General features: G+C 33.2%; 1 protein-coding gene across 1 annotated transcript; it reads left to right on the forward strand.

The window, feature by feature from the left end:
• Positions 1-6,890: 6,890 nt before the first annotated feature.
• On the forward strand, positions 6,891-10,337 carry LOC120145625 (ankyrin repeat-containing protein BDA1-like). The gene is made up of 2 exons (XM_039159429.1): positions 6,891-7,232; positions 10,134-10,337. Exons 1-2 carry the CDS (start codon positions 6,891-6,893, stop codon positions 10,335-10,337), a joined length of 546 nt encoding a protein of 181 aa, XP_039015360.1.
• Positions 10,338-13,100: the final 2,763 nt, after the last annotated feature.

Raw genomic sequence — 13,100 nt, forward strand, 5'->3', positions numbered from 1 at the left:
ATTCCACTCATTATACTTTAAATATTTTTAATTTTTTCACCGAACTTAAAACATTAAGTTATTTTTTTTATCACTTAGCTATTTCCTCATTAACGACGTTATAACATAGTTTATTTTATTTTTAATGGTAAATTACAAATTTAATCATTGAATTTTATTCTCTCTCCTATTTCACTCACTGTACTTTTAATTATTTTCAATTTAATCATTGTACTTTATACATTGAATTTTTTGTCACTCCTCGTTTAACAACAAAAAAGCCACGTCATAACGTCATTAGTGAGGAAATGGCCGAGTGACAAAAAACACAATGTATTAAGTTCATTGAGGAAATTGAAAAGATTTAAAGTACATTGAGTGGAATAGGAGAAATAGTAAAGTTTAGTTACCAAATTAGTAGTAGACCGAAGATTTTATTTTGATCATTGATATTTCAATTTCGCCAATCATATTGTTTAACTATCTAAATGATGTCAATCGAGTCATATGTAGTTAACATTTGATGGAGGAGTTGTTAAAGAAATTGGTATAATAACACATTTAGTCCTCATTACTTACACATTTTATCAATTAAATTAAAATTAAGACCAATTTTTCTTAATTTCCATGTCAACTCCTCTGCCAAAGGTTAATGCCATATGGTTTGATTAGTTTCATTTAGTATCAAATGTTAATGCCTCATTGTTTCTATTCAAAAAATAATAATAATAATTAAATGATCTAATTGATAAGATTAAAAAATCAATGGTAAGATTGAAACCCGTAATTAAGTAGTTATGATTGTAGTTTACTCTTATCTTTAAACAAAAAATATAGAAAAATATATATATTATATATATATATATATATTCTCAAATTAGTTCAATATATTATAAATTTGTATAAAATCTTACATTTTAGCCTCATTTTTACATTTTAGCGTTTTGGTTTATCTAATATTTTATATAATTTATTATAATAATTTAATTTAGCAAATTTTATGTGTTCTTATTGTATCTAAATTCTTTTTATACTTTACATAGTTTGTTATAATAATTTAATCAAATATTTTACCAAATTATTTTAATTAGTTTTAATCAATTATTTCATATTTATAAGGTTTGTTATAGTAATTGAAATTTTGGGTAAAATATAAAAATGGTCCCCCGACTATAGGATACCACTTTATTAAGTCCCTCAACTATTAAAAGTTACAAAATAATCCTCCAACTAAAGATCATTACTTTGTTGAGTCCCTCAACTATTAAAAGTTACAAAATGGTCACATGACTATTCATTTTATTCCAAACTCGTCATTTTCCGTTAAAAATTGACGGTATTATGAACTGAATGTTAACCTACTGACTTGTAATATGATAAAATAGAATCCCAATATCTCAATCAACGTCATATCTCAATCATTATGTTAACATCCATCTCAGATGACCGCCAATTTCTTAAAGAAAAAGGACAAGTTTGAGACATAATGAATAGTCGAGAGATCATTTTATAACTTTTAATAGTCGAGGAACTCAACAAAACAACACTCTATAGTCGGAGTACCATTTTATAACTTTCATAGTTGAAGGACTTAATACAACAAAACCCTATAGTTGGGGGACCATTTGTGAACTTTACCCTAAAATTTTCTTTTAAATGCATTTATTTAACTATGTAATGTGTAATTACAACATAGTTGGATGCACCAAAAGATTTGTTTAAAATTTTCATTTATGTGTAATGTGGCATCCAACTATGTTTTGGTGTAATTAGGTATTTAACTTTAGCATTCATGTGCTATGCGTTACCCAACTTTTTTAATGGTGCAATTTGATATCTATTTTTTTGTTGCAATTAGGTACCTAACTTTATTTTTTTTTGAGAATTTACATTTTGCTTGATTCATACTAATAGCTTTAATGTCGTTTAGTTAAAGTGATAATATGTGATATAGATTCCAAAGTTATGCATTAAAATTTTGCGTATATACACGCAATTTAAAAAAGTTAGGTATCTAATTAGACCGGAAAATAAAAAGTAGGTATCTAATTGAACCCCAAAACAATTAAATACCTATTTGTGTAATTAAAAAAAGGGTAAACTACGAGTTTAGTACCTAAACTATCCGTTTTGTTCCGCTTTAGTACCTAAACTTTCAATTTTTTCAAAACCACACCTAACGTTTAGTTTTCGTTTCATTTTAGTACCCGTCATTAAAAACTTAACACTTTTGGTACCTAAATTATCAATTTCAATATGTTTTAGTACCTAAATTTAAAAAAAAATCAAAACTTAACGTTAAGTTTTTAACGAAGGTACTAATGAAACAAAAACTAAATGTTAGGTATGATTTTGAAAAAAAAAATGAAAGTTTAAGTACTAAGATAGATCAAAATTGATAGTTTAAGTACTAAACGTGTAATTTACCCTTAAAAAGATAGATATCACATAACATATAAATGTCAAAGTAAATTAAAAAATTGTAAATATTAATTGTCAAATTTATTATTATGCCATATGACAACTCAACCTACCTTACTAGCTTTCAATGAATCCGATTTCTACTCAATAACATCAAGGGGAAAGATTTTTAATAAAGTAAATTAATCTTTTTTTCTCTAAAAAGTTGGAAATCCAGTTAAGGACAATTATTATGTTATAGGACTTTATCATAAAAAGTATGAAATAGAAGTTCCAATCAGCAATAAATTTGAAGGTATCTTTACGTGAACTCTTCTTTATTTCTTAGCAAATAAAATGTGATATTTCATCAATATTCGCAATGCAAGTCCCTCTCAAGGTTAGGTATTTTTTTTTTTGCCTAATAAACTTCCTTTTTGGGTATTTGATTTTCTGCTTAGAGCCTTCGGGTACGACAAAATGAGATCTCAAGGGGGGAAATAACAGTTTTCTTTATAGGTAATTAATTGATTTTATGATTTAATGCCTAATATTTGTGAACTCCTTTTGACTTCTTCAATATCATATGAAAGAAATAGTTTTTAGATTTCTAGGATGATGTCACGAGCCCCGAGCCCTTGACCAATGTCACAATGCAAGGAGGAGCTCATGACAACCTAGTGGCGTTTTGGGCCTTGCCAAACCCTTTCAGGCCGCCCCATTTCATGGGGATGAAGAGCCAAGTACAATTATGGAAGGAGAATCACTTAGTTAATGCAGGATCATCTTGATTCTTTCCATATTCTTTGTAATCCTTTTTCTAAAGGAAGTTATCAAGGCCATTATATAGTTTCCTTAATTAGAGAGATCTTGTAATTATGATTCCTTAGATTGGGGGATTACATTCGATAGAACCATAGATGTACTTAGATCTTAGACGTTCATTGAGGGGAGCCTCCACTATAAATTGAGGTATCTCATCCTTATTTGTACCCACTTCTTCATTTTGAGAAATCACAGAACATTCTTTCAATCTCTTGTCTTGTTCTTGTTTTGGCTTTCTTTTTCAAAGTTATTTTGTTTCCGTTGTGCTAATCTAAGTATCTCTGCTTGGATTGTTTTAGGCTGACTTAGCCGCATTATTTGAAGAAGTAACTAAGGTCGCGCGTTCGAGGTATTTGAAGTTCTAAGGACGTGACAAGTGGTATGAGAGCCCAGTTTTTCAACGAGATGGCACCACAAAACCAAGATGAGGTCCCAATTTTTGCTGACGGTGTTGAGACCAATGTAATTGTTGTGAGAAAGCAAGCTACTTCGAATGATATGGTGGCATCCTTTAAAAAAAGGATTGGTAGGCTTGAAGACCTATACAATGAGATCAATGAGACTCTGGATTCAATCGAATTCCGCCTTTCTATGCCCGAGGAGAGAGGCATGAGGACCCAAGAACAAATCAAGGATTTGTCTAAGAAGCTGGATGAGTGAACCAGGGGTCTTAAGAGCATGCATTTTTCTATGAGGGTGGAGCTGATGAAGAAGATGAAGGAGCTCAAGAGTGAGTTGTTGGTCTACAAGGTTGTTGTGCACAATGGGGTGCTAGGGGAGGCATATAAGCCCAGGATTGATGTCTCTAAGCCAAAAGTGTTCAATGTGAGTCGAGTTGCTCAAGACTTTGATAATTTTCTCTTAAGCATGAAGCAATTCTTTCGGGGTAATGGCATTGAGGACGAGACCACTAAGATAAATATTGCTTCCAATTATCTTACTGATGTTGCTAACTTATGGTGGCAAGGCAAGTGTTTCAAGGTGAAAGACAAGTTACTTCCAGTCGAGACATGGGATGAGTTCGTGGGAGAACTTAAGGAGCATTTCTAGCAAAAGAATACTCAGCACGAGGCTCGAGCAAAGTTGAAGCAGTTGAAGTATGACCTTTCTCTCTTGGAGTACATCAAGAGCTTCACGGAGATCTGATTACAAATTCTAGAATTGGGTAATTCGGATGGCTATTTTGCCTTTATCGATAGGTTACAATGATGGGTGAAGTTCGAGATCCAGCGAAGGGAAGTGAAGGAACTGTTCGAGGCCATGGATGTGATCGAGTCTTTGGCTTCGTTTGAAGTCAAGAAGACCGACTCTTCCAAACCAAAGCCAAAACCTAAGGGTAATGGTGGGGGACAGAAGGCCAATGAAGAATCCAACAAGCCATCAAGAAGTCACGGGAAATCTAACAACCAAGCTAATAAGGGTAACCAATCAGGTGACTTGACATGTTTCATTTGTGGAAGAAATCACATAAAGAGGGAGACCTTGAAGCTTGGCTCCATTCTGAGTTGCTCGAGAGTCAAGAAAGGTCGATAAAAGAAGGGGCTAATGTTTATGGACATCACCATGGCTGGAAATAACATGAGTGCATTAGTTGATAGGGTACCTCAGAGTTGTTCATGTCCGAACATGCCTTCAAAAGACTTGACCTTCCGATGGAGAAGGCGAGTGGGTTTATCAAGACCGTTAATTTCAAGAAAGCTCTGATTGCGGGGATAGCAAAAGGCACTTTAACGCATGGCTTCACCCGAGTTAAAAGAGCTACGCATACATTTGTAATAACTCTTGGATGTGAGGTATATCCGACCATCTAAGGCACACTTTAGTGAACCAGTGTTGTTTCAAAAAAAGCATGATGGATGTGCATCGACTATCAGGCTTTGAATAAGCTCACTGCGAAGAACAAGTACCTGATCCCGTTGATTGTTGACTTGTTAGATCAACTTGATGGTGCAAGGTGGTTCACCAAGTTAGATTTACGGTCCAAGTATTACCAAGTCAGGATAGTCGAGGAGAATGAATCGAATACAACTTGTGTGACACGCTACAGTTCGTACGAGTTCTTTTTGATGCCTTTTGGCCTTACGAATGCCCCTGACAGATTCTGCACATTGATGAATAAAGCAACACAACCCTTTCTTGATTGATTTATTTTAATCTACCTTGATGACATTGTCGTGTATAGTTAGACTCTTGAGGAACATGTTGAACATTTGAGGAAGGTTTTCCAAGTCTTACATGAGAATGAGCTCTATGTCAAGGAGGAGAAGTGCTCATTCACCCAAAAGGAGGTCTTTTTCTTTAGTCATATTGTCGGAGGAGGCAAGCTCTGAATGGATGGGGGCAAGGTTCACGCCATTGATGAGTGGAATCTACCCATCAAGGTGTCCGAGTTGATAGCATTCTTGGGACTAGCCAACTATTATCGATGGTTCGTAAAGGGCTATTCCAAGATGACCACACCTTTGACTGAGGTTCTAAATAAGAACAAGGCGTGGGATTGGTGTTTAAAGTGCCAAAAGGCTTTCGAGAAGATCAAAGAGGGCATGATGAGTGAGCCGGTATTGGTGTTGCCAGATTACTCCAAGTCATTTGTTGTTTTCACCGATGCATCCGACATTGCCATTGGTGGGGTCCTTATGCAAACAAAACATTATAGTCCAACAATTCACACCAATTGCCAAGAAGGCATCGCAACAACTTTTATCAATGCGATCAAATTCGCTGCTAAACATAGTGTCAAAAATATTGATAATACCCCAGAATGTTAAGTAGAGTCGAAAAGTATTTGAGGTCAGCAGGAGCCACCGTCGATGATGGCAGGTGCGGCTGTTTCGGGAAGTGCGTCATGATCCCCAACAGGATCAGTGAGACCAGTCTAGGCAGACCAGCTAGCCCTAGCTGGATAAAAAGGGTTGTGAATATGGTAATGAGCAATAAAATTATAGTTTGTGAAGACCAGGGATTCAAATAGTAGTTGCGGTCGCATTTTCGGTCGCGATTGCGGACATAGAGGACGCTATTACGAGGATTACGGGTATCACGATCATATAACAACGGTTTCGGAGGACACCACTACAACTATATCGAGGGCGCTATCACGATTGTTGACCGCTATTTAAATCCCTGGTGAAGACGTGGTTATCTATCAAGTATATGAACTGTGTCAATGGAGTGTTGAAAGGTGCAATTTGAGTGTGATTATTTATAGTAAATTAAACCAAGAGAGAGCAAGTTAATATTGATTTTCATTCACTACAATCTTCTGTTTCTTTTTAGCTTTTATTAGAGATGTAGTTACAAATTTTGGTATTAAAATTTACAAAGATACTCAATGCTCAACATTACAACTGCATTGAATTCTTAATAAAATTTACGTTTAAGGGGTAATTTTATTTATATAGTAATCCCAAATTATTAACTTTGTCCATATTTTTTAAATACATTAATTTGAGAGTTAATTGCATCATATGTCCCTAAATTATAACCCTCATTTAAATTGATCCTTAAACTTTTGAATGTTTCAATTTCATCCTCAAACTATAACTCTCATTCTAAATTAGGCCTTAAATTTTTGAACATTTTAATTTCATCCAACTATGACCCTAAATTTCGTCCATAAGTTCATCCGAATATGCAATTAGGTTCAACCATAATTCAAGATAATTTTTTTTCAAACATATATAGAAATGGTGACTGAATTGTTATCCGTCGACAAAGATCTTATTCGTGTCAAAGGGAGGGAGGGCTTCATTGTTCTTCATTTTGTTGCTCTCCAAGGAAATGTTGATCTTCTATCTCGGTTTCTCGATCTTTGTCCCGAATGTGTCTTTGATTTGAGTACTCGGAAACAAACGGCACTGCATATTGCTGCAGAATACAACAGTTTTGAAGCTTTTGAAGCTATGGTGGAATGGATTCAAAGAAAGTTGGTAAACACTAAACGAGTTCTGAAAAGTAAAATCTTGAACTCACAGGATAAGGATGGAAACACTGCATTGCACTTGGCTGCAGCAAATAACCAACAACAGGTTTAACAGATCCGTTTCTTTTACTTTTGGATTAAACAATATTTATGTTGCAAAAACTGGGTTCTAAGATGTCATCTGAAGGTGGGCATGAAATATGAATTATTTTATGTTACTTGTACATTTTAATGACGCTAGGGATGGTAAACAGGTACAGTTTCGTGGATTTCGCACTGCATCCGCTCCAATTGGAGCGGGGATGGGTATAATTTTAGCGGGTAGTGGGCGGGTGTGGATTTATAAAGTGGTACCCGTCGTGTGTGGTGGGCGGGTAATGGGTTTGAGACATTACCCTCCCCGCATCCGCCCGCCCCACATCCGCCCGCCCAGCTAAATATTTATTAAATTTTGGACTATTATGAATTTAGGTGTAATTTTAGAGACTAATTTATAAATTTTAATATTATATAATATATAACATATAATTTAACTAAAAAATAAGGATATTTAGTCTTTAATCTGGTATTTGATTAGGGAAATATTCGGCTATTTGATTAAACCCATAATCCCACTAACCACATCACTTTCCATGTTCTTTAGCTCATGCTGCCCATCCAAACACAAATTAGCCGTACTATAAGCATTAACATCAAAAGCAACAGTTTCCATGCTCTTTAGCCCCTCAAAACCCATATTAGGCGCACTATGAGTATTAACATCGAAAGCAACACAACAATCCAGCTCTGCGACTACATGCTCCCTATAATCTGTCTCCATAACATTCGTAGAGCCACTCCTCTGACAAATTGAAGCATGCGCTGCTACCCTATCACGAACTGTCTGGGAACCAACTCCAACATCTCATTAGTTTGTTGTCAGGCGAGTCTAGATGTGTATGTCGCTAGTGGGTAGTGGGTGTGGGGATGAATTTGAAAATGTACCCGCGTGGGCGGGTGTGGATTTGAAAATTTGTACCCATCATGGGTGGTGGGCGGGTGGTGGATTGAAAAATAATAGGTGGGTATGGGGATGGGGGAGGGGGTATCCGCACCCGACCCGCCCGTTTGCCATCCCTAAATGACGCTTTCCATGCTAAAATTTTAGTTATGTATATAAAGATGGGTAAAGTACACAAATGGTCCCTTGAATATAGCATATTGCTTTATTAAGTCCTTTGATTATTAAAAGTTATAAAATGATATTTTATCTATAGAATGTTGCTTTATTAAGTCTCTTGACTATTAAAAGTCACAAAATGGTTACTCGATTATTCAATATGTTCCAAACTCGTCCTTTTTCCGTTAAAGAAATGGCATTTGTTTAAGTTGGACGTTAACAAGATGATTGAGATATGATAATCATTTGAAATTCTAGTTAAAAATTTTATAATATCACAATCAACAGGTTAACGTTCAGCTCAAAATAATGTTCATTTTTTTAATAGAAAAGGATGAATTTGGAACATAATGAATAGCCAGGTAATCATTTTGTAACTTTTTATAGTCGATGGACTTAATAAAATAGTACCCTATAATCAAGGGACCATTTGTGTACTTTACCCAAAAATATTATATTATTAATATATGTGTCCACTTTAAAAAAAAATTGGATCCATGCATATAAATTCTATAAATTTTAGTTTATACAAATCAGTTTATTTAAATGTCATATCTTTTTTAGAGTTTAGCGATAGGGTTTAGCTTTAAATATTAAGGTTTTTAGATCTAGTTTGGAATTTTAGAGGCATCGTTTAGGTTCTATTTTAGGTTAGATAGTAAGATTTAGGATTTTAGATTTTAAGATCAAATAAAAAGTTACTTTTTTTTAAGGTTATAGGTAGAAATGGAAATGGTTATGGGTCAGATCGGATTTTGGTCGATATGATTTAAGTATTTTATTCAGGGTTGGAGTTAGGATTAAACATCAAGAGAGGACAATCTGTTAATTAAAAAAACAGATGCCTAGTAAGAATTTAAACCTAAAGATTAGAGATGAAAATGTTTCATTTTATTAATATTTAAAGTAATAGGGACCTAAAATGTTTCATTTTTTTTAAAGATTCTAATCTTTATTTGGTAAAGTATGGATTTAAATGAATATATATAAGATTCTCATTTTTATTCGATAAAGTTGGGACTTAGTTGAAAATATTTATAGAGAGATGAATATTATGACAATTATCTTTAAATATATAAGAGATAGTCATATTATTATCTCGAGTCAGATCAGATAGAGAATTTTTCATCTTAAACTCAAACTCGACCTGACCTTATTTTATATATAAAAAAAATATGACCGAATCCAAATCCAAATTTTCAAATAATTGTTGGAAGCGTAGATGGGCTCTCGGTAATTTATAACTCGAACTTTTTATTTATACGAAACAAAATATGTTACAACGACATTCTCAATATTACAATACTACAAAACTAGCTGCGACTAGTTTACAAACTCAACCTCACTATTTTAAGCTTTGCTAAGCTCTCTCAATTCTCTATATTTTTTTCTCGTTACTCACACACTCACTTGGACCTAAACACACATATTTATATATGTAATAAACCGACTTAACTTGCTTCTATATTATTCTAGCCGGCGTGATTGAATTCCTCAAAGATTTCAATACTTTTCTAGACATTGATTTTTTTAATTGCAACTTTGGATTTTCTTGACTACATGCACATGCGATTGTTTTGTTTGCTGCCACCTTTCAATTCTTCAAAATATCTTTGCCATTTTTTATTACTCAATAATTGAGTTTGATATCCAACAATAATAATCTTTTAGGATCTGATCAGAACTCATCGAGTCTCGTAATCCTTCCTATTTAGTAGAAAAAAACCTAAACTTTTAAACATCAATGTCTAATGTCCAATGTCAATGCATTGCATAGGGGAACGTGAACCTGTTCATTACAAATGTTTTGTATTTTGTCAATTAATCATGGACTTTCGAATCAAGCAGATGATCAAGCTGTTGATGAGCTGCAAGGAAACGGACAAGAACAAGTCCAATGAAGGCGGTTTGACAGCATCAGATGTCTTGCAAAGACAAACTGAAGACGACGACAATGAGATGTTGGGAATTCTCAAGAGCCATCCCGGCATTTCTCAAAGGAACAAGTCATGGTTTGACACACAATGGTGTCGGATTACGTCCGAGAGATGAAACTCGGAACAATCAATGCATTGCTCGTCGTACTCGCACTGGTTCAAACAATCACTTACCAAGCAATTCCCAGCCCTCCGGGCGGTGTTTATCAGGCCGGCGAGGTTGGTTCGAATCATCGTGAAGGGCAATCGGTGATGGACACAATGAGTTTTCTTTTGTTTTATATTCCGAATGGGGTAGCTTTTCTTTCGTCGTGGGTCATAACAACTTCAATGTTTGCAGTCGTCGTTGAAAGCATCATGCCTTTTCTGGTGCCACTTTACTTTATTGTGGGTTTTATTATAATAAAACTAACTTTTTGAAGTGAAAAAAGAAAATAAAATTCATTATTTTAATATTTAATAAATTTCATTTTTAAAAAACAATTGGATAAATTATACGTTTAATACTTAAACCATCAATTTTAGTTTGTTTTAGTACCAAAACTTTAATTTTTTCAAAATCATATCTAACGTTTATTTTTAGTTTCGTTTTAATACATCGTCATTAAAAACTTAGGGTAAACTACACCATTCATCACTGAACTTTACTCTCTCTCCTAATTCACTTATTTACTTTCAATTTTTCATTTTACTCACTGAACTTTCGAATTGCTCATGTTTTGTTCGCTACAAATTATTTTATTATTATTATTCTATTACATGGAAGTTTCATATATTATTAAATATAAAACAATTTAAAATAAAAAAATTATTATTAAATTTAAAATGATTTAAAATAATCAACGTCCCTTCTCGTCACCACCGACCACCATTTAGATTTGATTTTATATTTTAAATTATTTTTATATTAAATAATAATAAAAATGTCATCTCATACCAAAATAAAAAATATATAATCATTCAGAATGACAAAAAAAATGAGCAATTTAAAAGTATAGTTAGTAAATTGAAAAAACTGAAAGTACAGTGAGTGAAATAGGAGAGAGAGTAAAGTTTAATGATGAATGATATAGTTTACCCAAAAACTTAACGGGTGATTTGCGGCACATTTTTATGCGTAAAATGTATTATTCATCGCTTAATTATCTTCTCACTAGTATTTTGGTTACTAAAGTTTATTTTTTTTAATTTAATTACTTAACTTTCAAATTAGTCCTAATTTAATCACTCTAACTTTTAATTTTATTTTTTATTTAAATTATATATTAATAAAAATAATAAAAATGTCATGTCACAAAAAGTATTAATAAAATAAATTAGAGTAATTAAAATAGGAGCAATTTGAAAATTGAGTAGTTACATTGAAAATTTTTAAACTTTAATACCAAAATAAGAGTAAGAATATAGTTGAGAGGTGAATGGTGTAATTTATCCATAAAATATGGAGTGCCGTTAAGTTTTCAGCGGAGAGATACTAAAACTAAACGTTATATATAATTCTAAAATGATTAAAAGCTTTGGGTGCCAAAAGCGAACTAAAACTGATAGTTTAAATACTAAACACGTAATTTATATACCCGCGACGATGATCACCAAACCATTAATTATGGTTACAACTAATATAGACCCTTAAATCGCATCTAGGCAATCAAAGGGGTAATTTAATAATTCACATATACTAACTTTTAATATTTTAGCCCGTAAGATAATTAATATACTCTCAAGTATATCAGACGTTTTACGACTATATATTGAATTAATTATCGATGTATAATAACTTATTCCTTGCAATTTCGGGCTTTTCTTATCCATTACTGTGACTAGGGGTATTTTGGTCATTTTATATACTCAAGGTCATCTCGGTCTTTACTAAGACTAAACTTGTAGATAGTAAGTCTTGCGGTAATCTCCTAAAATTCTATGATTTCTTATTTGTTTTATCATTAGTATTCATTATTGTACTTAAGGGTAGTTTGGTAATTTTCCTAATTTCCATTCGGATATATTCATACACCCATAAATAATGCAAAGTATCATAACTATGAAATTATGGAACATTTTAGAGTTCGAGTGTACTCACCTTAATGCTTGAATTTGAGCTTATCAACTTTAAATTGGGTTCCTGACCCTTTTTCACGAACATGGGTGAACGTGATACGAACATGACCCTGAATAATTTCTTCGATAGAAAAAAGGACTCGTAAATAAATAATTATAGGTACTAAATTTATTAAATTGAAAGTTATCGGGGCTAAAACCGCATTTAAATCAAGTAATTTGGGCCAAATTGAATTCTTACCAAACTACGAAGGACTAAATTGTAGTTTTATGACGAGTGATGGTGATGACAAGTGAGACTCGTGGTGACATTACGACGTGAGGTCTAATTATATAAATAATTATAAAATAAATGTTCAAACTATAGCGCTTTCACAAATAAATGTTTAGACCCTGTTTTAATGATTCAAGTGTATAATTTTACAAACGTTACCATTTTAGGTAAGTGACAAGTGTCACATTCTGGTAATTTTGGATTTTTAGAAAAAATTAAAAATATTCTTATATTTATAAAAAAAACCATAATTTCTCTTAAATTACAATAAAAACTCAATCCCTAACCCTAACTTATTCGTCGCCTTTCCGTCCACGACCATTGATGTCATGTAGTTTATGTCATCTTCCTAGTCAATATTGTCATAGTTGTCATTGATTGACCGTCGAGATTGTGCGGGATCGCGATTTTCAGCCTAGGGTTCGCGGGATACAAAACGTCACCCGAGTCCAAGTCCTGAACATGATTTTGTTGCAGTATACAATAAAAACTCAAATCCCTAACCCTAACTTGTATTCGTCGACCTTTCCGTCCACGACCATTGAT

This window comes from Hibiscus syriacus, unplaced genomic scaffold, assembly GCF_006381635.1.
Source record: "Hibiscus syriacus cultivar Baekdansim isolate YM2019G1 unplaced genomic scaffold, ASM638163v2 tig00110893_pilon, whole genome shotgun sequence".
Taxonomy (NCBI): domain Eukaryota; kingdom Viridiplantae; phylum Streptophyta; class Magnoliopsida; order Malvales; family Malvaceae; genus Hibiscus; species Hibiscus syriacus.

Excerpts from the sequence above, each read along its gene's own strand:
- LOC120145625 (XM_039159429.1), top strand. The coding sequence starts at position 6,891 with ATGGTGACTGAATTGTTATCCGTCGACAAAGATCTTATTCGTGTCAAA. Across the intron at positions 7,233-10,133 it reads CAGCAAATAACCAACAACAG|ATGATCAAGCTGTTGATGAG; the intron begins GTTTAACAGATC and ends CGAATCAAGCAG.